Raw genomic sequence first — 25721 nt, 5'->3', positions numbered from 1 at the left:
GTTAACTTACTGTCATTAATTCTCCCACAAAAATATGCCTGCCTTTACTCTTTACCTTCTTGACCACGTTGTGAATTTCATGTAAACACTCTTCTACCTGGACATGTCTTCATTTACAGAATGTATAAAAATTTAGTCTTTGGAGTCACCTGGATTCCTCCAAATTGACTGTTTTTTTGAAAAACAGATTCCTAATCTTTATCTCAAACCTATTGATTTGGAATCTCTAGGCCTTGGGGCCCTGGTAGTTTTTATTTTTACCAAGCCCCTCAGTTATGATTCTGCAATTTAGTGATTTCACTGAGTCTACTTGATTCAGTGAGCTCCTGTGCCTATCAGTGGAATCGCTCCTTGCCTATAAACTCCTTGTGCGTGGGTGAGGCTGGCTTGCATAGAAATCCATACCTCATAGACACAGATACCCTATAACCAAGTGTTGATCATGGCTTGAAAGGAATGTTAATGGTCTTCCTTAACATCTATGCCCCTATTCAGTCCTCTTGCTCATTGTTTTGAGGCTTTGTCCAAATGGACACTTGTTTAGGTACTTTTCCTCTGCTGATCCTTGAAGAATGAAGAAAAGGTAAGGAGACTGATTCTGCCCCAGATTGGATTAAAGGAAGATTGCAGGGAAAGCATGGAGGTCATTGTTTCCTCTGTGTGTGTGTGTGTGTGTGTGTGTGTGTGTGTACATGCAAATCAGTATAAAGTGTCACTCCATGGCATCGATCACACTAAAGAAGTTCCAGTCACTTGAAAAATATTCCACTAAGAGTTATTGAATGAATAAATAGATTTGCATGCCCTTTTCCAAATAATGTTTTAATTTTGAAATACAATCTTCTGATTATTTTGGAAGTTTACTTTTGACATCCATAATTTTTAAACTTTAAATAATTAAACAGAAGCACAAAAGAATTCTGAAAGCATATCTCTCTTCTATACGTAACTGACACTCACTTGATCAACACTTAATTCCTGATAGTGCCCTTAAATTCGGTTTGGCCCATCTTTAGCACAAGTTACTCATACACTGCTTAAACACTCGAATTAACAGTACTTTATTTGCATTTTCAACTTCTTAAAGCAAAGCTGAAAATTATTTCAATTACAAATCCAAGAAATTACAATTCACAGAAATGATTCATAAGTAGTGATTCACTATTTTCCTAATTCTTTCTTAAAACTTGGTGTATTCATTATTAGGATTCTGTTTCTATTTCTGCCATTTAATTTTCCAGTCCTGAAAAATTGAGAGTCAGTGTCGGAGCGGAGGCATCTGATGTTAGCTCTAATATTCATCGTACACTAAATGAGAAAATATGGTTTATTAAGTGGGCACACAAATAGCCGGCAGGCCATTTTGTTCTCACTCTCGAACTTGATTGGGAAGCGATGCTTATGAGCCACCTCAAGGAAAGTGACCAGAGCTCCCAGGCACACCACACCCATGCTTCTGGGCGCTCTGCAGAGGTGCCGTCTGGGAGGAGGCATCACTTCCAGTCATCACATCGCGCGGAGTGAGCGCCTCAAGGGCAAGAGTAGAAAATACTAGGGTGTGAGATGTTATTTACAAACTAATATTATACTCCAGCAAAGGCTGACAACTCCGAAAAAAAATAGATTTGAGGCATCTTTAAACCAGTAATAATTTACTAAGTTCTTATAAGTAACAAGCACACTGCACGCGTTGGTCCCGTTAAATACTCACAGCAACTCTTTGACATGAGTACTATTATTAACACCATTTTACAGATTAGGAAATGGAAATCAGAGAAGCAAAGTCACTTGCCTAATATATAACAGAGATGGGGTTTAAATCCACCCCATCTGATCTTAGAGGCTGGCATTTTATTACTCTGCTGTGATTTAAAGCAAAAGCGCACGTCAAAACAACAACAGAACAAAACAAACACAGAAATAAGGTGAAGAACGAAGCAACACACAAGAGGCTAGAATAATTATACCTCAAAATGCAGGTTAAGAGAAAATGAGGCAATTTGAGCTTCGTCAAAGCAGAGAGGTCACTGAAAAACATAGTAGCTCCCAGTTTCTGAAAGCAATTTTCCATGGTTCTCTCTACAAATAACACTGTACAATGTTAAGTCAAAGGAATTGTCAGGTTTTTTAAAGTCCATTTGTGGATTATGTGATTGTCGTGCTATGTTATTTTTATTAGGGCGTTTTTTTCCCATGATCTCTAAAGCTTTGAAGATCAGCAGATATGGTCAACGTAATGCATAAGAACCGCACCAGTAGACGTCATTTGGGTGACCCTGAAGGTGAAAACAAACTTTGTCTATTTTTGAAGGCTCACTCAGTCTCCTTTGCCAGCTCAGCTTCCTCTAGTCTCTACTTTAGATTTTGGTGTGGCTCATACTGGTGTTCCCTGGGGTCTGAGGAAGAACTTTCCTCAGACATTTCATTCTCCCAGGATTTCTATTACATATCCTTGGGCTGACTTACCTCCACCATCGCTGCCACACCTGACCCTCACTGGAATTCTTTTCTGGATTCCAGACCTGTTTATTCAACCTCCTCCTTAACATCTCTGCTTGCACATCTCTCGGGGATTTCAAAATCAATATGTTGAAAGCTAAGAATAATTCCATGCTGTCCCTCCAGACTTCTCTAAGTTAATGGCACTATCATCCATAGAGTTCCTCAACTCAAATACCTGGGAATTATCCTTGACCTCCCTTTTTCCTTACTGCCTTTGTCAATCACCCAAGCCTGACAACTCAGTCTCCAAAATCTCTCTCTACTCTGTCTGCTTTTCTCCATTTCTACTGCACCCCCAAGGCCAAGCCATTTCTCACTAGGTGGACTACAATGGATGCCTAATTGCTCACCTACAACTTCATTCCTGGTATTTCATTCAGGTTTTTATTTACATTTTCCTAATGACTAATGACGTTAAGTATCTTTTCACGTGCTTATTGGTCATTTGTATACTTTTCTGGGGGGGATGTCTATCCTTTGTCCACTTTAAAATTGGGTTATTTGCCTTTTTCTTTTTTTAAAAGATTTTATTTATTTGACACAGAGAGAGACAGCCAGCTAGAGAGGGAACACAAGCAGGGGGAGTAGGAGAGCAGGCTCCCAGCGGAGCAGGGAGCCTGATGTGGGGCTCGATCTCAGGACTCTGGGATCACACCCTGAGCTGAAGGCAGACTCTTAATGACTGAGCCACCCAAGTGCCCCGGTTATTTGCCTTTTTGTTATTGATTTTTAAGAGTTCTTTATATATTCTGGATGCAAGTCCCTTATCGGAGATATGATTTGCAAATATTTTTTTCCCATTTTGTGGGTAGTCTTTTCACTTTCTTGATGGGATCCTTTGTAACCCCAAAGCATTAAATTTCAATGAAGTTCAATGTATGTACTTTTTCTTTTGCTGCTTGTGTTTTTGGTCATATCTAAGAAACCATTGACTAATCCAAGAACATGAAGATTCATTCCTATGTTTTGTTTTAAAGACTTTTATAGATTTAGGGGCACCTGGGTGGCTCAGTAAGTGAAGTGTCTGCCTTTGGCTCAGGTCATGAACCTGGCGTTCTGGGATTGAGCCCCATGTCTGGCTTCCTGCTCAGGAGGGAGTCTGCTTCTCCTGCTGCCCCTCACGCTCATGTTCTCTCTCTCTCTCTCAAATAAATAAATAAAATATTTTTAAAAAAGACTTTTATAGATTTAGCTCTATCACATCACTTTTTCTACCAAGTACAAAATCATAATCGGTATGAAAAAATTAACTTTAGGTACTAAACAATCATATTCTTTTTATGATTAATAGAAATAAAGGTTAGGAACAGCCGTAAGTTATTCTGTTTTTATTATTTCACAAGGATACTAAAACGAAAAGTAAGTCCTTTGCTCTACATATAAATACGGAATAAATTTTTAAAAAGACTGATTAGTACTTGATTATCTTATGGAAAGATCATTTCAATTTGTGCCTACTGTGTTAATTATTACAATATATTTTAAAACTCATTTTGCCTGTCTCTGCTTCTTAAAAACTTTTATCCCGGATTACACATCCCCGATTTGTGCTTTAGAATTTTTTGTTCAAGGTGTGTGTATGACTAGATGTTCTTGTGTAAGTTGTAACACAATTCGCTTTGGAAATCAGAGACAGGTAAACTCCTCTGCATTATGGGACTCATCCAAAGACAGGGATTATTTTCTATATTATTTAGAATTTGGCAAAACTTGGAGAAAGTTTGCCAAGATTCATCTGTGATTTTAAAATCCAAGTGCGAATTACGGAAATATTATCTGCAAAGTTGATTTATTTACACTCAACTCAAAAGCTCCTTTATACCCATGAACTTTCTGAACCTTTTTCTTCAACCCTTCAGGCTTCCCCAGATTTCCTCCAAAAGAACAGTGAAAAAATAAGCTTAAAACTCTTAAGATGTTTGAGGGAGTCTGTTTCACAGTTCTGAATGTTGATACTGGGAAAATTTCAAGCCTTAAAAACATATTCACATCTCCTTTGAAGGTGATTTTGTCTCACGTGTATCTTATTTTACAAAAAATGATGACTGACATTATAGTAGTAATAATAATAATAACAATAACAACAGTGGACTTCTGCCTAACATGCAGACATTCCAAATTATATTTCTTCTTGCAAAATATTGATTTCTGTTCTATCTAAATTGTCTTGGTTTCAGATACCTCCTAAAATGAATTGTATAGGGCATTACCTAGCTAAGTAAATAATCGTTACAAATTTTTTATTTGTGTGTGTATAATCGTAAATACATATGGATGTACACATTTTCCTGTGTTAACTTGTTTACATAACTTGACCTCACAGCTATCATTCTCTTTTGGGTTCCTTGAACTCACTTTCCTGCCTCAGGGACTTTGTGCCTGCATTTTCCTCTGCATTGAGGATTTAAGCTTGCATTGAGGATTATGTCCTTCCTGCCCTTAAGGTCTCAGCTCAAATATCATCTCCGAGAGGCCTCATGGATGAGCTTCATTACAGACTGAAATGTGTCTCCCAAATTCAAAGACTGAAACTCTAACCATCAGTGTGACTATATTTGGAGACAGTGCCCTCAAGGAGGCACGTGATCAAGATCACATAAAAATCCTAAAGATGGAGCCTGAATCCAGTATAACTGGTGTCCCTATCAGAAGAGGAAGAGGCACTAGGAGTACGTGTGCATGGGGAAAAGGCTGTGTGGGGGCACAGCAAGAAGGCGGCCATGTGCAAGCGAAGGAGGGAAGCCTCGGAAGAAACCAAACCTGTCTGCTCCCTGATCCTGGACTTCCAGCCTCCAGAACTGGGAGAAAATAAATGTCAGCTGTTGAAGCCGCCAGTCTGTGGTATTCCGTTCTGGCAGCCCTGGAGCCCTAACACAACCCTCACTCTAGCTGTTCCACGTAACACTTTAAGGAATTCGAAATACCTTACGTATTTGTTTACTTGCTTATGATCAGACTGCTCTTTCCTAAGGATGGAGACCTTCTCGTTCCCGCCCTACACCAGTGGCAGTTATTGGAAGGTGCTTAACAAATAATTGTTGGACAAACAGTCGACATGTCAGGAGCCACAGCAGACTGGACATTGTGGATCTTGGATAACTGTAGGTTGTTTATTTCAGGCTTTTCATATCAAGTAGATTGTTATTTTTAATCCTGGGAGGAATCATATACCTCTTCCAGTCCAAGGGTTAAAAATCCAACTGTTTCGGGGCACCTGCGTGGCTCAGTCAGTCACGTGTCTGCCTTTGGCTCAGGTCATGATCCCAGGGTCCTGAGATTGAGCCCCCCCCCCCGGGGGGGGGGCAAGCTCCCTGCTCAGCGGGGAGCCTGCTTCTCCCTCTCCCTTTGCCCCTCCCCCTGTTTGTGCTTTCTCTCGCGCATTCTCTATTTCAAATAAATAAATAAAATCCTTTTAAAAATCCAACTTTTTCTAGAAATCAGGCAGATTTTGTAAATGAATGTGGTATCTTGAGCACAATAACATACCGAAGTTGTGGGATCTGTGGCCCACTGGAGAATGCACTGCCCAGCTAAAGATAGCTGCTCAACTATTACCATGGACCCAGTGCTGCCTGATCTAATATTTAAAGAGGAGTCAGAAATCTAAGATTTTTATGTGAAGTCTTCAGATTTTTAAAAATTAGCAACTATATGAATGTGTATAAAATACCGCAAACCCGAAACAACAGTAAAAGGCAAACTGTTTAAAGGTAGACAAAGGATTTCAGGGAGATCTGAGGCTGGACTTAAATGGTTCTCCTTCCACTGAGAGGTACTAGAGGCACTGCCCAGGAGAACTTCCAATTTCTCCCCATTGCATCCCCCTCTTCGTTTTCTTTTCTTCAGTTTTATCCTCTACCCCCGTCTCCAACTTCCTTTATCTTCTCCCTTTTTTCTCTCTTGCTTTTGCGTCAGAGCTGCTAATGTCCTGTATGAATGCCTTGCACACAAAACTTCCTGAAAAATATTTGGTTTTGAACAAAGGAGGTGGGGGTTAGGAACAGGAATGATACCCAGGGGTAAAGACTCCCTACTTTCAGAATTGAGAACGTTGTTGAAATGGGAATACATCACACAGTAGGGCTTACTTGCCATCTCTGTGTTTTATGTACATTAGGATGAAGACCACAACAAAATCCTAGCTGTCATTCTTTCAGCAGCTACTTTATGTTAAATTGTAGAAAGATAATAGCTAATATTTATGGAGCATTTGCTTATCATCATGTGGGGAGCTCTACACTCAGGAGAAGTCAAGGGGAGGGCCATTTGTGCCTACCTGTCCCCTCAGACACAAATTTCACAAACTCAGGTCCAGGAATTCAGAGACGGTAAATTGTGAGGCAAGGCCATATAGAATTTACTTTTGAAATTCTGGAACGTCTATCGCTTTCCAATTCCCGTTTTTGGTGTGATTATGTTTATCTCATGAAATCTCTTGAAACAAGATCTGTGCATTTGTCTTTGGGGTTGGCAAAAATGAGGGGAAGTTGTGGAGGTTAATTTCTGTTCTTGGCCTGGTTGCATCTTCACAGGGGAAGTGGAGTGATGCTTCAGAAGAAAAGAGAAGATGAATAGAGGCAGGAGAATAGAAAGGGCATCTATGGATCAGGGGTGGGCTGAGGCCAAGGGGGATGGCCTGGGACTAAGGGATAGAAACCCATATGTGTTTCCCATTCAGTGAAAATAAAAATGGGAAATTTTAGAAGTTTCAAAAAAATTGTCCCTTATTTTTATTATTATGTGGGTGATCTAAATGGATTATTTTCATTTCACTACTACATTTTCCTATTTGTTTCTAAAATCCTGTCTAATGCCTCCACAGCTCTTTTAGAACTGAGGCCGGTGTTCCTGGGACCTTCTCCCTGTGTGGAAAAGTCCATCTCTCACCTTCTTTCACTGGGATCTGGTGGGGAATGGCAGAAATCCCCTCTGGTGGTGATGGCCATGCCTCCATAGTGGGTTTTTACCTTGCCTTTCACAAGGAAATCTAGACCACTGCACCTTTGCTTCCCCGGCAACTGACACAATGATGGGCAGGTCACTGCTGGGATTTACTTCAGTAATAAACAAAAAAGTGAACCAGGGTTTCTTAAGTGGGTCTTTGTTTCTCAAAGGAAGACTGTTTTTATGCTGGCGCAGAAATCCTGGGCTAAGAATATGAGGGCACCTAAGGCCAATGTGAGGTAATGGGAATTCTGAGGAAGTGTGAGAAGGCTAACTGGAAGCTAACTTGGCGTTGAATCCTCTGTTCCTCCTTCCCTTCTCCTGCTTTAGTACCTTAGATGCTATTCTCACCAGGCACTGGGCAGAGGCGAGAGTGTAGCTCCGGACCTGGTATGATTAAGGAGTGGGGTGAGAAGGAGGTCAGAAGGATCCATTTTGAATGGATTAGCATTCAATAGGTCAATTGGACTTAATCAGCTCTCTGACAGATATTTGTATGAGGGAAATATGGCCCAGAACCTTTGAGGTGAGACACTGGTCTGAAAACAATTTTAACTTGAAAAACCATGAAAAATATGGAAACAGACACACATCAGGGCTGCCTGTACACAGACGTGTGGGAAGGAGAGCTCCAGCCCTGGTCCTGCTCAGGAAATGGGGCAATGAATAGTCCCATGTACAAGTTATTCAAGTGGCATTCTGACAAGTTCCACAGCCAACTTAGAATAGATAGAGAATGATATTATAGATAGAAAAGATACAGTTCTCAGCTTTTTTTTGTGATTTTTCTGTTGCTCAATGAGTAATAAAATTTCATCTAAAGTTTAATTTGATTATTTGACTCTTTCAAGAAATTACTTTGCCCTGAGAATAATCCTGTTGGTTGAAACAGAAAACTATGCTATAAATGACAGGAATTCTATAATATATGTGGTTTATGACATATATTTATGTGTATAAGATACGTGGCTAACCTTGGGAGGAAAGTTAGGATTGAGATTGTATATAGTTACACAGATTTCTATGTGTTGTATACTTACATGCTTTTTAAATGTGTAACTATAGTATGTTTCTCATTAAAAATTATGGTTTAAGTTCCAAAGTGCCCATTGCAATCCAATCTTGCCTGTGGACATGGGGTAAGCTCACAATAATTTCCACACACTTTTGTTCTCAGAACACTGATTTTTGAAGGAGCAAAATGTTAATTTCAAGTACTGATGAATTTCTTTCCAAACAAGGAGTTAATTTTGAATGGATCAGCATTCAATAGGTCGATTGGACTTAATCCGCCATCTGACAGACATTCGTATGAGGGAAATATGGCCCGAAACCATTGAGGTGAGATGCTGGTCTGAATATAATTTTAACTTGATAAACCATGAAAAATACAGATGCCCACACACATCTCAGCAGCCTAAGAGTCATCAAATGCCAGCAGATAGCAGAAATAAGGACTCAAGATTAACAGTGAAGATAGGAGAACACTGCTTTCATCTTATTGATTAACTTCTCCATTTTGTAATTCTGTGAAAATCCCACTAGCATTTGAATTTTTCAACATATTTTTCTATATTTCATTTTTTAAAGCAACAGATCATTTTTTAGCTAAAGGCTTACCATTGGTCTTCCTGTACTGTCAGTTAATCTGTAACCAAAAATATTTCCCACTTTAGCTATCATAAGCTTTGAACATTTACTAGTACAAACTTTCCCCCTTTCCCTAGACCCCAAGGCACAAGAGCTGTTTTTATTGTAATTTTCTCCTGTTTTAGAATTTGAGCTTCTCTTCATCAACTGTTTCATAAGAACCTATTCCCCTAATACCACTGGATTATTTGTGGACAGAGTCTTAATTCAAATTCAGACTAGCCCCAATATTAGCTCATGGTATCTTCCGTCTTACAGCAAATTGAGATCAATGTTAATCTTCTAAAAGGATCAATTTATCACTAAACATAATGCTTGCTTGATAATAGTCTAATCTGATTTTTCATTGCTACTGCATCTAGAACAGCAATTTCACCTTTTCTGTAGCTATCCCTGGGATCTCTATTGGCCACTCCCTCCCTACATTTTTGGAAAGTCTCATAATACAAAACTCCATAGGTTCTGTTTTGACTTTTCCATTGTTACTTATCTTACTTTCCATAAGACAATCCAATAATGAAAAGCAATGTTAGTTAAAAATATTTTCTCTAAAGGCCTGTTCAAACTTGCGATTTAGCAGATATCGTGGGGGGTGTGGGGGTGATACGGAATAGTGCTTAGGTTTTTCTATTGCTGAAGTAATACTGGGAATCTCTTCCTACTCGTGCCTTAAATCCCTCAGTATCTCTGGTTGCTCAACAATGTATCTGTGAGCTTATATGTCTTTTTAGAAATAACAGACTTACTTTGGGAAATAAGCACTCAGGAAATGTTCACTCGCTTGTGCCCATGCATTAGTGCACTTTCCGAGCTATCCTAAGCAGATAGAGCAAATCAGAGAAAATTCTTACCTCTTGAAGGACGTAAGACAATGCACATCACCAATAAAGCAAGCAGAGCAGAGGTGGCAACTCCAAATACAATTTTTAACCACGTCTACATAAAATAAAGAAAATTGACATATACGCAGTTTCTGTTAAATAGTAGATATGGCAAGATTTTGTTTACACCTAAATCCTATTTCTCCCTCCCCACAAAGCCTCTGATTGTTTTCCACTGATCTGGCTATAATTGCTGGAATTCTCCCAGCTCTGCAAGGACAAATGTTTCTACAGTATATTTAGAACAATCTCCCAATCCCAACCCACTCCAGGAAGTACATACTTATGTACAAATCCTCACCTTCTAAACAATAGAAAACTGTGATCGAACTCAACTTAGCCAGTCCTCCTTCTTTAGCAATACCTGAGGCTGCATATACTAACCTTCATTTTTCCAGATGTTTTTGAAAGTTAGCTAATTCTGACTTCAGAGCGTGGGTCACCGGATCTGTGAAAACCGTTGAAAAGAAGCAAGTCTGTCTTCGGAGTTGGAAGCTGAAGCTAGGACAAGGTTTTTTTCTTTCCACGGACTTTTGAATACCGTGCCAAATTTCAAAAGATTTCTGTAAAATTAGAAACAGATTTTGGGGGCGTTCTTGGCCTTGAAATGAACTGTGAGTGGCTCAAGGGAGGTTTTATAGCCTTCTCATCCTTGTAAATTCTACACCAACATCTGCTTACGTTGACATACAGAGGTTTTAGGTTTTTTTTTTTTTTTTAACAAGTTCGGGTTTATGTTTCATTTTCTTCTAGAAATCACTCACGGATCGCTTTGGCAAATGATTGCATTTTGTGTAACCCTTTTATTTGCAACCAAAAGAGAAATTTAAAATAGTGCAACCTCCAGGTATGCACAATATACATTATCTATTTTTTAGCAGAGGAAGAAAATTAAAGCCATATAAGATTTTGTGAGACATACACCACATAACTGCACATTTTTCTTCCTCTGGGAGATTATGAGGTACTTGCGGACAGAAATGTTTTTCTTTCAGCACAATTTCTTTGTCCATATAGCACCATATGCACTTTCAGTAAATACAGAAGTTTAAAAATTCAACTGTCTAAACCCACGACTGCTTTACTTTAAAGAAATAAAATGCCATCTGGTGAATTTTAGTATGGGTTAGGTGTGTATGCACAGGCCAGAAAGATGGAAAGATCAGGAAGAATAATTTACCAGCAGACCTTTGGAAGAATGGAAATGGCTTTGCAAAAGTGGTATTTTTGCTTCCATATCAGAATATATTCTGAGAGAGAAGACCATTCAGTAATTATAAAGCCTCTAAAACAAATAAAATAGCATTAGAAAACAGAGGTAAGTCTTAAGTGCAATTTCATTTTGGCTAAATCCATATAATTCCAAAGCAACTGGTCAACCTGATGGATCAGAAAAAGTGATTGACTGAATTTGTAAAAAATATATACATACAACAGTTTCTTGGAGTATTCTGGCTGGTTCAGTGCAAGTCACTCGGATAGATTCTGTGGTTCCACATAAACACAATTGTTCACCTACTGTGTCTTTTGTCTTTCCACTAATGATTTTCTTTTCTGGAAGTTTATGATGTTCTCAACCTGACTAAAACAAACTTCATGGCGACATTTATTTCATGGGTTGTTCATGAAAGGTCACGAGGGAACAATACTGAAATCTGTTGCTGTTTGCTTTAACCAACTGGTCTGGCTAACATGGGAGGCTTTCTCCAGCAAACAGCAGGAGAGTGGCTTGCGAACTTCCTTTCAGACATTCTCCAGACATCCCTCCCTGAATTCCAGTCTTATGAAAATTCTGTTGAGGAAAATGAGTCATTAAGCACTTACTGGCAGAGAGATGTAGCCACCCGGTTCTAGATGAGCCTCCCTCTTTGGCAGTTGATGGGACCAGCTTTTTACAGACTGAAGCAATGATTAAGAGTAATATCCAGGTTATGCTCTATACTTGCAGGCATGTCCATTGATCGTGAGATCCTCAAATCTGAGATAAAAGCCACCAGCGAGGTTCCAAATGAACAGCTCCCGTGTGGGTCCTCTGAGATTGATTGCCTCCTTTGGAAAATTCACACAGCATGTTCTCTGAAGTTCTGTCCCAGGCTGCCAAAGCCCCAGACTCCACGAGTACTTTTTAGTGTGTTAATTCCAAGACTTCACATTCTGAAGAGTGACTGTAATAAATGATGAGGGTGTAATTAAAATGGATACTATTCGCTTTAGCAATTAAAAATGCACCGACATGTGTCTGGTCTGAGTACCATTTAGGATTGCAGCCAAGTGTGGGCGTCCACAAGAGACTCATTTGATAGATTCTATAAAGAAATTGGGGTGCTTTAAGAGGAACAAATTTAAGTTGAAACTGTTAGTGAGTGGAGGAAATTTTGAGGCTGAAATATGTTTACTTAGCTTTGTTTATTCTTTTCCTTGGAAGGTTGGTGATTCAAATTCAACTTCTGGAAAATTCTTACTGGTTTAAACTGTTTTTAGAAAAATGAGACTGACTACAGAAGTAAAGATGTCAAGAGTTTTCCATGTGATTCCATGGGTTAGGCACATGCTGCTTTAACAGAGCTTCACATGTCCATCCCTCTGAGATACTGTGTACGTGTTCTAGCTTTCATCCAAACAGAGACTCCCACAGAAATTTGGATCCTTTTAATATTACAACATCTTTACTGGCTTTTTCTTCTTTCAGAGTGAATATGAAAATGCTTATGCTAACATTTTTTTTAAACATTAAGGAAACTGACTACCATTCTTATTTTATACAGTGAATCAACATCCAATCAGCATGTTTGTCAGGAAAATACCTATGAATAAGCCTCAGCCTGTGTCCTCGGGGAGCTGACTTTCTAGTACAGGCAGGACAGGAAAGTTCTTACATATTTGTTTCTTTTCCCTTTCTGGAGCTCGGGCTGAGGATGAGCCTCAGGCTGGGTTCATCCTTAGTAGGAAAGAGACTCGTGATTGGCTGCTGACTTCAGCATGGACCCAGGAGGAGAGTCACGAAGTCCACGATACCATGTTTGTAAGCCATAGAGTAGGTCTAGTTTTGGTCAGGACCGGGACTCTTTTCAGAAAGTGACTCTGGATCTTATCAACGGCAACAAATATGGCAAGTATGACTTTGGCCTATAAAAAACTAAGAGCAAGAATTAAGATAACAGAGGCTCAACCAAACTCTCCCCAAAGATGGGCCTCCTAAGGCTTATTTTAGAATATGACTACATTCTGGTAAGCCCACTGGGAAAGTTAACTATAACATAAATCTTTAGCTTACTAAGACAGATTTCTAGAACTATTTAGCAATAGCCACTGTGTGTCTGCCAAAAGTGAGTTTGATTTAGATGTTTTCCTAGAAAACACATCCAGTGATATACTTGTAGAGAGTGAATGGGGTAAGACCATGCTGAAGGGATAAATAGGGATGCTGTCCTTTTATTTGGGGGCAGAGGAATACAGAAAGAGAGATACATCTATGAACCAAAATCTAAGACTAAGGTTATTTAAGGACAAGTGATGGGTAAGGGGTGTGAGGGCAGAAGTGGAGCCAACATAAGCCTTGATTTTTATAAAATAAGAATTTGCTCTTAAGAAGGCCATGAGTGCCCATCTGATTCCTCAGATTCAATAAATATTTCCAGTTCAGTGATATATTCAAAGAGCTTTAATACATTATTTCATTTAACTCATAACCAAAACCCATTTTACCGATTAGGAAATGGAACCCAGAAAAAATTAGATAACTTGCCCAAGATTCCAATAGGACCCAATGTTAGCATATTACATTGTTTCTCTGTAATACCTCCTGAAGCTGATTCAATAGTAAAAATATTTTTAATTTAATTGACATCTCACTGATTTTCTATTCAGAGATATTTTAAGGGTATGGTGATAGAATCATTACCATGAAAATATGCACAATCCTCACATCTTCAGAGAACGTTGTTATACATGTCTTAAAAGGCCACAGTCTCACTCGACAGGAATAGTGTCCAAAATATTAATTTGGTTAGAGTTCTGTTACAATGGGGGTCTGGTAATCAGAGCAATAATTATACACTGCCTGGGATTAAAAGGTCTTCCTCCAGGGACTTGTTTGAATTAAGGAATTCAGCAGAATCCCATCATCAAAGAGATTTTGAGGTCGAAGCTAAAGGATTCCTGAGATCTTCAAAGCTCATAATAGCTATCACATAACTATAGATCTAAAAGAAGTGGCATAACAGTATCAATGAGAATTGACAGGTTTAAATCACTTTTTGAATCTGGTCTATTTCCTAAAACCGCAATTGTTATGTAAGGGAGAATATGAGGCAACATGCCTCCGAGTTTGTAATTGGTACCTACTGCCTTATTAGATGTTATAATTAGATGTCAGTGGATCTAAACATAATAATTAGGGCAAGTTCTCCTTGGATGTGCAGAGAGTTAACAATCAAAGTTGGATTAGGAAAAAAAAAACATTAGAGAAAAAACTCATTTCTTTGGGTGCCTTGATGTAGCTTAAAAATGTAAATATTACATCCCTCGGAAATGCTTCATCAAGAAAGACTGATTAAATGGTATAAATTGAATGTGTAAGTATTTTATGTATGTTAATATAACATTATATTTCACTGTTTTTTCACTGGTATTTCATTTAATATAATTAGAGAATATTATTTCTACTGACTAACGTTTATTGAATACTTTTATTGAGCCTGACTCTTTTCTAAGCATTTAATATATAACTGTCTCATCTCATCCTCAGAACATTAGTACTATCATTATCTCATTTTCAAGATGAGGACATGGATGCACAGAAAATTTAAGCAACTTCTTCAAAGCCACACAGCTTCTGACTCATGCCATGTGGGTGGTAGAGATAGGACATGAACCCAGAAGGTCTTACTCTATAAGAGAATTTGATTGGTTCATGTTTAAGATTCTGACAGGAGAGTAAATTATAGGTTCAGTGATGTGAGGTGTAATTGAGGCTGGATCTAGCAGGAGGTGGAACAGAGGAAAGAAATTAAATGGGCTAACAAGCTGCATATATTGACGAGGCCAAAAGCAGGTGTCGTAGTAGTAACTGAATGATAGAGTGGGAATTAAAAAAAGTTGTTACCAGAAAGCAGCATGTTTCAATTTAAGATTCGAGTCCAAGGCGCTGACAAGGGCCTGTATCCTGCACAAGATACAGGGGTAGGTGGCGGAGGTGGATGGAAGGAGTGAAAGTAACTAGAGATGCAGTGAGAGTCTCTGGTGTCATTTGGGAGGTCACTTAATTCACCTCAAATTATGATGATACTTGGGGAGAGGGAGAAATACCCTGAGTCACAGTCTAAACATTTTATAAAAGAGTTGAAGAAATTTCCAATTCAAGATGGTAGACTGAACATATAAATCAATTTCTTTGCCTTCGGAACCTCCATTGGGCTGATTATAAAGGCAGGAAAGGATAAGGCGTGCAACAATGGAGGGAATGGAGAGTGTCATCAGCGGATGAAGCAGAAAAGAGATAGTGACTGCCTGGGACACACCTAGAAAGGAACTTCTGTGGAACAGTTCTAGAACCGATATGGCATCTACCACCGAGGATAGGAGAGAGAAAGGGGGTTGCAAGGAAGGGCGCTAACTGTTTGGACATCCATTCATAGACTCTTCTCCGGATGCAGAACAATTCTGCAGTTGAGCTTTTATTCCAGGCAAAAAAAATTAGGAGATTTCATTTTAAGCTGTATGAAACTCTTACTGGAGGCTCCTAGAGGGGCTAGCTGGGAGTCAGTGCAAGAGAATAAATCCAGTCCTCCAGCTTATTGGCTTCCCAACCTCTTTTCCTTAAACAAAACCTATCGGCCAACAAGCCCTGCTTGCCTAGTAAGGTCTCTCCATTCTTACCTCACTCTTACATCTGCTCCAAAAAACAAGAAGCAGTAGACAAGAATAAGATCTTTAAAAAAAGAAAAGGAAGAATCAAAACCCTAAAACGAAAGAAAAAGTTAAGACACTAAGAAGAATAAATAGAGAAAAAAAGTCAAGGAAAATAGAAAAAGTGACCATGGAGATAATTCTGAGAACAGAAGACAATCTTTAAAAAAACTTGAATTCAGCAGTTGCACTTCTGGCTATGAACCCAAGGGAAATGAACACAGGATACCAAAGAGATACCCGCACCCCCATGTTCATTGCAGCATTATTCACAATAGCCAAGATACGGAAACCACCTAAGTGTTCATCCACGGACTAATGGTTAAGGAATTGTGGCATATCCGTACAGTGGAATATTATTCAACAATAAGAAAGAAGGAATCTTGCATTTGCAAAAACGTGGACCTGGAGGGCATTATGCTAAGTGAGATAAGCTAGACAGAGAAAGACAAATACTGCATGTTATCACTTATATGTGGAAACTAAAAGGAAAAAAAAAAGAGGGAAAAAAAGTCCAACTCCTAGAAACAGAGTAGAAAAATGGTTGCTGGGGGAAACAGGGAGAGTTTGATACAGAACACAAACTTTCAGCTCTAAGCTAAACTACGTCTGAGGATCTCTGTAAATCGTAGTGACTGTACATGACCACACTCTGCCGTATAATTGAAATTTGCTCAGAATAGAACTTCGATGTCCCCGCACACACAAAAGATAAGTGTGTGAGGTGATGAGTGTAGTAATTAATTAGATGGGAGGAATCCTTCCACAATGTACACATATATCAAATTACCACAATGTACACTTTAATATTCTCACAATTTTACTTGTCAATTATACCTCAATAAAGCTGAAATGAAAAACAAAAAATTTAAAAAGCTTGAATTAGCATCCTCAGTGACATTCACCTGGATGCCAGTTTATGAAAAAGTAACATTCAAACTCTCACATAATAAAAATATGATTGCCACGTTAGAAAAAAATCATTCATTATATGTTTTTGGAAACAAAATTGAGGAAATCTCTCAGGACAGAAATACAAGATGAATAATATGATGGAGGAGATAAGAGACATAGAATATAAACCCAGCCAGTTCAATATCCAATTAGTAGGAGTTTGAGGAAGGTCAAAGAAAGCAGAGACAGAGGGGTTATACAGAATAAATACAAGAGAATTTCCCAGTGCTGAAGAAGAACACATGTCTTTAGGGCCCACAAAATGCCCAGCACAAAACATGAGAAAAGACTCATACCTAGACGTAAATGTGAAATTCTAGAATATTAATTTCAAAGAGAAAATTCTGAATTCTTCCGGAGAGGAGAACAAGTCCTCTACAAAAGAAGCAAGAATTAGGCTGACAACAAACTTAATATCTCCCAACCAGATGCTGCAAAATGACAGAGCACTGTTCTCAGAGTTCTGAGAGAAAATGTTCGTCAAGCTAGAATCTACCTAGGCAAGAAACCAGTCTAACATGAGGATCAAATAAATACAATTTCAGAGGAGTGGAAACTCAGAAAGCTTACACCCCAAATATCCTTTCTTAGGAAGAAGTGTATTTCGGCAAAGTGAGGGAGTGAAGTACTACAGTCACCGTTCAGAAGAGAACAAAGCTGAACCAAGAAATGGAGAATCTGGTCTTTGGAAACCAGACGCTAACAGTGTGAGCGCCTGTCTCTTGCCATTTCTTAAGTCAGATCTATTCTTTTGAGTAACTATTTTTTTTCTAAGTTGGAGTTGTTTTTCATGCCACTTATAAACAAGAGTCCCAATAGTCACATAACAGATGGAGGCGGTTGATGGAATGTAAAAGCGGAATCTTAAGAACATTCTCTACTGATCAACATAAAAACTACTATTGGACCCACAGAGGATGAAACATAATCTGACCAAACTACTTAGCTCAAAAGCAATACCTACATATTCACTATAATTTGAGTGTTTATTGGTTTTAAATTTTTATAATTCACTATGGACAAATCACGAAAGTTTTTTTGTAGTCAGAAATTATCAATCAAAATTATTTATTATGTGTATATGAATAGAATTGGATTTACATAGAATAGAAGTTGGAAAGTGGAGGAGGATGAAGAAACACAGAGGGAGGGGCAGGGAAACTTCCGCCCTCATCTCGCAAAGCAAGCAGTTGAGAGATTTCATCTCGGATGACCAGAATAAGAATTGTAGTACACATAACAGGTTTTGCCTAGTCACCTCCAAATAGTATTGAGGACACATTGTAGGAGGGGAACATTTACAGTAGTAGAAATATAGAGCCATATGATTTTTCATATAATTTCTGAAGTTTAAAAAATACATCGGCAAATTCATATGATGGATATTAGCAGGTCTTCTCTACTAGGCAGTCTGATATAGTAGTGAACATCCGTGCTCAGTATCTTTCCCCCACTTTTTGGAACATTTGTTCCATGGCACAATAGAATAAATGGGTAAAGGGCAAAAATAAAGTTTACCAAGGCACATCTACAAATTATAAAAATGTAAAACAAATATTAATAGAAATTTATAAAATAGGGTATAAACTGGGTGGCTCGGTTGGTTAAGACTCCTTCTTGATTTTGGCTCAGGTCATGATTTTGGGGTCCTGGGATTGAACCCCAGTCAGGCTCCACGTTCAGTGTGGAAGTCTGCTTGTCCCTCTCCCTTCGCTTCTCCTCTCCCTCTCTCTCTCTCTCTCTCTCTCTCTCATCTAAGTAAAAAAATAAATGAAATCTTAAAAAAAAAAGAAATTTGTACGGTACTGTTAAATGTTGCTAGACAACAAAGAAATGCAACGTAAAATACAAAAATGAGATATCTTCCATTTATTGGATTGGCAAGGATTTAAAAATGGCAGCAGGCCCTCTCATGATCAGCTGATAGTAGAGGAAAGTACTATAAGCATTCTGGAGTGCAGTTGAGGAGTAAATATCAAAAATATGCATTCCCTTCGGGGTGGTCATTCTACCTCTGGTAATGAACCTTAAGGAGGACATTAGATATGTGTACAGAGTTGCCAATACAAGACTATTGTTGAAATTCAGTTTACAATATCAAGAAACTGAAAACTATCTAAAAGCCCATCCAGACAGAATTAGACAAAACCATATGGAACATATCAAAATGAATGATGTAGGTCTACATTTATTGACACGGAAAGCATTCATAATCTCTTGTTTAGTATGTATAGTATAATCCCATTTTTGTGAAGAAGAGGCAGGAAAAGTTTATGTAGGTATAGACATAATAGAAATTCTGGAAATACGTGCTTCAGAGCATTGGGTTCCCAGGTGGGGTGTGGTGAGCAGTCTTTCTTGGAAGCAGAAAAGAAAAGGAGAATATTATCTGCAACATATTTAATATTTAATAAAAGCCACCAAAATCAGTCTGCTTTTTTATTACCACTGTGTCCAGTAATTTTAAACAATTTTAGTGATAAAATACTCCTTCCTCCTGAAGCAGACCACTGCACTCCCAGTATACCCCACACCTGGTATGCCATTCCATCATGAGATCATGACCTGAGCTGAAATCGAGAGTAGGAGACTTAACCCACTGAGCACCCAGGCACCCCAAGAAGCAGATTTTAAAACAGTAAAGGAACTGGAAGACGAGACAGAACTTTCGGTAGCACATCTCATGTCACATCATTCAGGAACCTACCAACTGCTATCATGAGTAAGACCAGGTCTCTCAGGTTTTCAAGAGATAAATCCTATGTTATCACAAAAAAATCACTGGCCTTGACGTGACATCTATATAGTCTTCAACCTACCCATAATTTTTTTTTATGTATCTAGTAGATGGTATCAGGAAAGATAATGATAGCCATGATTTATGGATGAGAAAATAAGCAAGACATTACCAACACGGACTGAGGTTCTCATTCAACTGTTATCGTCTCAATGAGGGTGAATCACTCATTTAAAATTGACCCCCCTCAATCTCCAGTTTTGTTTTGTTAGTTTACCTGTCTTTTTTCCCATAGATTTTACTACTTCCCAATATCCTATAATCTGGACATATGCATGTATTTTTTCTACTGTTTATTCCTCTTTCACACATATATGGCTCCATTTTAGTTTGTCTCACTAATTTATGTTAAGGATATAGGAGCAATGCTTTGGATAAAATAGGTGCTTAATAATATTGCTGTCTGAATGAATGAATGAATGAATGAATGAATGAATGAATGAATGAACGAGTGATACAGATGATATGAAGCTCACCTGCTGCTCACAGGGGGTCCAAGCTAGATAATGCTCAAGGAGAACACCTCCAGGTGTGACCAGTAAAGGGTCAAGCTCATTATTGTTAAACAATCAGATATTAACCATTGTTATCTAACTATAGTCATTTAATCCTTGTGCTACTGCTTAAGTGTGCCTTTCAGTTTTGTTCATTATAACACGGAGAATTAGTAATAGGACACTTTACTGCAGCAATTCAGTCATTTTCTCCCGAGAACTGAGGAAAGATTACCAGCTCTTTAGGAGAAGTATCTGTTTTATGGATTAGTAAAGTGGAAATAAGTACTATTCCATGTCTACTTCTTTTTGACATTCTAATTAGAGAAATTTCAAAGAACACGTAATTTAATCAATGTTGTGTTCCACTCTGATAATTTTTCCAGTAACTTGTAGTTTAAAACACACACACACACACACACACACACACACACACACACGCATGCCAGAATTGTGGGCCTCTTTTCTGACAAGGGATTTGCCATGCTCTTGGTGAATGGCTTGGCGTAACAAGATTTGAATGGCGAAGCCCAGCTGATGTAGGCAAGGAGTCCTGTGGGTGCCCGTGGGCTCTGAAAAGCCTGCGGGGCTGTCTGGACCATCAGATGTCTCCTCATCCAGGTTCGCACTGAGGAACCATCACAGAGGAGGGAGCTCTAAAGAAAGATGAAGGAAGCAGTGGGCAAGAGAAAGGAAGAGCAGAAGGGGGTGGATTCCGTGGAACCACACAAGCTACTCAGGCATTAATTTATTGTACCACAACATGATGCCACAAAAACTGGCTACAGTGAGGCATGAGCTCAAACCCACGATGTCTCTCTTGATGATACCGAAGGCTAAAGAAACTTTTTCTGTGATACTGAGGTATGCTCTTTTGTTCTTTAGTAACTTCATTCCCACTATCACAGGAAAAAGGAACAACATTCCCTTCGTCCATATAAACTTCCATCTCCTATTGGAAGGAGGAAGAAAAGCCCTTTGTTGAATGCAGGAGGGGCCATGCTTGACTGCAAGTGGGCTTGCTCTAGTTTTGCTTTTAATCAACTAAGAGAAATAGCTGATGTGTATTACTACATACTCTCAAATATATTTTCAGGGCCTGAAATATGACTTATGCCAGAATCTCCTTATCACTGTAATTCCCACAATTTGTCCTTCACTAAATGTGAGGTCCCTCCTTTGAAAAACCCCTGGTCACTGACCTCTCGGTGCTGTGTATTGAGTATCACCATTGTGTCAAAACTAATATTTCACAGAAGCACAGAAACTTCCATGGCTTCAGTACTTCTAACATAAGTATATCTTAGTTATACACACAATAAAAATACTCAAGAAAAAACATATTTTCTGGGATACTTTAGGAAAATACCCATCTGCTCTACAATTCTTTTCTACCACCCCTCTGAATTTTATCAAGACCAAAGAGACAGCAAGATTTTTGAAGAAAAGAAACATTGCCTACCTTATATCAGATTCTATCCAATCTTTTAACTTGAACGTATAGGCTAGAAAAGTTTTTCTGGAACCCCCAAAGCACTCTAATCATTATATTGCTACAGTCTCTGTAACAATTAAATAGTAGAATACTTCAGATATTAAACCAGTCACAAAAAACTTCAGTAGGAGACCAAATGAGAGATGGAGAATCAATGCCTCTTAACTCTCAATTCACATCTAAGAACTGACTACTTCACTTTATTTATGGGACTTACGATGTAGAGGAAATAATGGGAAGGGTGGCTTCGTTCTTCCACTTTCTTGGGTTCTAATGGTCTTACCTATAACAATACTCAATGCATTATGACTTTGTAAGGTCTGGAACAGAACCATCAGTCATGCTGTGCAGAATGAATTGTCATTAACCTGGATGAATATGCATGTATGTGTGTGTGAAAAACAGAAGTATGAAGTCATCAAAGAAGGCTAAAGCAGAAATTGGAAAAGCCAACATTCCCCAGGAGAATAATCTTAGATATTTGAGAGTCAAAGACCTTAACGTGGCAGACAAGTTCAAGTTTTAAGACGCGGGGGAATCTAGATTTATCTCTTCAACAGGATTGATTTTCCCCTTTTTGTGCTTCAACCCAATGAGGATTAATCCCATTTTTGACGATACCTTTTACTCAGTTGTCACTTTGGCCTCTGGGTGAGATGTGATATAGGAAAAGAAAGATAGTGAGAGTGAACCGACATGAAAGAAAGGGAGGGTCAGAGAGAGCTCTGGCCTTGTTCACTTGTGGAGAAGTAGAGTCATAATACACAGAAATGAACCAAAGCCTGACTCCCGCTTTTCCCTCTTCTCCCTTTAAACACTGCCTATAATTTTGTTTTTGCTGAAGAGAGCCTACTTTATATTGTCTCTTAATGGAAACAGGTTCTGAGGTGGAGAGATGCAAGCAAGATGTAGTTTGTGGGTGGGGTTGGGAGTAGAGAGAGGTTGCTCTCAGGAGATAGCACCTATGGGGATGGGAAGAAGGCAGAATGGGGCGGGGGGAGGACACTGACCTGTGGAACTATTGCAAAGGAAGCCCAGTCTACCCTACAGGGGCCTCAGGAGTTGGGATGGCCCTTCAGAGTTGTCCCAAATGGAGTAAAGGGGGACAGGCTTGTGTCTCCTCATCCGTCTGTGATTTGGCTTCAGGCCACCGCCAAGAGGACATAATCCTAGGGAAGACAGCTCTCCATAGCTTAGGGTAATACCCAGGGAAGGAGGCAGTGATGAGCTTTCAGCAGCCATATTCCCAGGCCGAGGGGGATGAGTGCCCTGGCCCCGAAGAGAAGATCTGCGCAGAGAACCATGGTGTTTATTATGTATTTTTCAAAAGTAATTGTTTTTATCAGATATAAATATATGCATGACTGCAGAGATAAGAAGAGAATTAAGAAAAAAAAAGAGTATTCGAAGTTAGGTAGTAACTTGCAAGAAGAAATTGGAACTTCATGTTTAAACAGCATTTTCTCTATATCTATCTTAAAAAATAATTTAGAATTGCTCTATTCACTACAGTGGCTACTAACTGCATGTGTCTATTGAACACTTAAAAATGTGGCAAGTCCAAATTGAGATGTGTTAAAAGTATAAAATACACACCAAATTTTGGAGGCCTGATAGGAAAAAGATATGAAATATCTTATTAACAATTTTCATATCGGTAACATGTCAATGTAATATTTTAGCTATATTGAGTCAAGATATATTATTAAAATTAATCTCACCTGTTTCTTTTAACTTTTTAATGTAACTATTGGCGAACTTTAAATTAGTTATGTGTTTTACCTATACTTTCATTGCACAGAGCTGGTCTCAACTAATCTTAAAGTCTGACAAAGAGGTCATTATCTCAGGCCACAGCCTAAGACAGAGCATCATTGGAAAGGACCACAGAATGAGGAGTGCAGAAACCTCCGCATTCTCAGAAACTCCCTTCCCTGGCCTTTCTACAATGGCAACCCCAAAGCACCTAATTTGGTTCTTGAGAGACCAAGATAGCACCTGGGTCTATAACCAGTTTGCCCCGTTGGTAGACTGAGAATGGAAGGAGGAAGTGGCCATCCTTCCTGAGAACCAGAGCCTCTGGGAAGTGAAATGCTTGCTTTACTCACAAATTGGGAGATTCTGACTCATTTTAAACCCTTTCCTCAGGACGAGGGAATTATATCCACCACAGTTCAGTGATCAGTGTGGGTGGATTAGAAAACAGCTGGAGCCCCGGGAGTCAGTTCTTGGGTGCAGTGGACTAGTTCTTCCGTATGCCGGGACTACGACCCGCATGAGGCATTGGATGACAGCCGAGCAGAAGCATGAGTCATAATGAAAGAAAAAGAACGTAACTTAAAGAAATTACTTGCAATTTGTTTCTATCACCAACTGTGCTGTACTTTTATATTTATTCTGTTTATTGCCATCAATTCCATACCAGCCATAATTTCTTCAGCTCGTGATTTTATTTCAACATCATCCAGAATCACTCATTCCTTCCACTCTCACTGCCAATAACTAAGTCCAGATGTTCATCATCTCAGACTCAATGGCTCCAACTTCCTCCCAGTTTTTCTCTCTTCAATATGATTTAACTTGCTAACCCTTTGTAGATCATCTTTTCTCCAATACGTTACTCTACTGCTCAAAAAACTAGAATGACTTCATATTGGTTACCCAGTCAAGCCCAGATTCAGTTTAGTACTCCAATAGATATCCGAAACATGTTCATTTTTCTTCTTCCTTATTCCTTCACTTAAAGTATACTTCCTACTCTTCCTCCCTTCAAAATTATTATGAAATATGAACATCTAATATATATAAGGCATTCTTCAAATTCCTTACTTGCTCTAATTCAGAAGCTTTCTCCATTTATCCCTGACTTTTCTGAATTCTATAATACCTATAATTTGTATACCATATGATTATTGTATGCTCATATTTCTTTCTGATTATTTTGTGCCTATAATCATTGAACTCTCAACCAACTGGTCAATTTCCCAAGGTCAGAGTTTACATCTTATACTTCAAATCAGGAAAAGAAATTAATATCTACTGAAAGTTTTCTTCGTGTCAGTCACTGTAAAATGTGGTCAACATTTGTTATCTGGAATTCTCTGTAGCCACTTTTCCTTGTGTGTGCTTTCCCTTCATCGTTTCCATGTTGCCCTGCCAGACTGCCCTGATGCCAGATACTTCAACTGAAGTGTGGAAGTAGCAGATTTACTGGTGCTTTGGGACAATGATGGTGGAATTTCCAGTGGTAATTTCTACTTGGGCTGTAGCCTTCTGCCTTGCTCCTGGGATTCCCTCTTGCTTTAACATTCTCTCCCTCCCTCTCTAGTTCCTTCTAACTGATCCTGTTTTATGCAAAAAACAGTTTAGCTATTTCTTTGATTCATTTGCCAATGGAGCTATAAGGAAGTCTCATTTTCAAAAATAAGCACACACATTAGGGGACTTCTAAAACAAAGATCGTTCTCTTGCTCTGAGAGGTATTCTGAGAGTGTTGAGTCATTAAAAAAATCTATTATAAAGGCATTTTCTCATTTAATCCTCTCAACAATCCATTACATGGTCTTTTATATAAGATAGGAATTTGTGGTTCAGCTATTGGCATTATAAAACTGATTGTTTGGATTTAGGAAATGAAAGAATCTAGTTACGAAATATATTCTGTCTTGTTTCTAAGTTATTTGGTTAGAGAATCGGTCAGATGCATTTGAGTCATTTCCTGTGTGAAATACAATGTTTATACATAAGAGTAGCTTGATATTTGAAAATTATAACTTCTTGCGAACTAACTCTCATATTTCTTTAGATATGATTGCATGACTGAGTCCAGTCTGGTGGGAGAAACCACAGAGTAATTTGAACAGGTAAAATTTAATATGAATAATTATTAACTATAATGGGATTGGAGTAACAGAAGATTAACTAATAAGTAAAAAGAACTCTAAAGAATACAGAAATAGGGGCCCTTGGGTGGTTTTAGTTGGTTAAGCATCTGTTTTTGGCTCAGGTCATGATCTTGGGGTCCTGGGATTGAGTTCTGCATCGGGCTCCTTGCTCAGCGGGGAGCCTGCTTCTCCCTCTCCTTCTGCCTGCCACTC

The 25721-nt window shown here is 38.7% G+C and overlaps 1 protein-coding gene across 1 annotated transcript in view; it reads right to left on the bottom strand.

Moving 5' to 3' along the window:
* Positions 1–10486, bottom strand: part of LOC103659507 (fibroblast activation protein alpha) — a 69944-nt gene extending 59458 nt beyond the window's left edge. Inside the window, exons 1-2 of the mRNA XM_008687030.2 lie at positions 10362–10486; positions 9948–10032 (exon numbers count right to left, since the gene is read on the bottom strand). Coding sequence (XP_008685252.2) covers positions 9948–10032; positions 10362–10367 — 91 coding nt within the window. The 5' untranslated portion in view covers positions 10368–10486. The remainder of the gene's footprint in view (positions 1–9947; positions 10033–10361) is intronic.
* Between the last annotated feature and the right edge of the window lie 15235 nt (positions 10487–25721).

This window comes from Ursus maritimus, unplaced genomic scaffold (genome assembly GCF_017311325.1).
Source record: "Ursus maritimus isolate PB19 unplaced genomic scaffold, ASM1731132v1 scaffold_1, whole genome shotgun sequence".
Classification (NCBI taxonomy): Eukaryota; Metazoa; Chordata; class Mammalia; order Carnivora; family Ursidae; genus Ursus; species Ursus maritimus.
The sequence above is the reverse complement of the archived record's forward strand: the minus strand, read 5'-3'. Positions and strand labels throughout refer to the sequence as shown.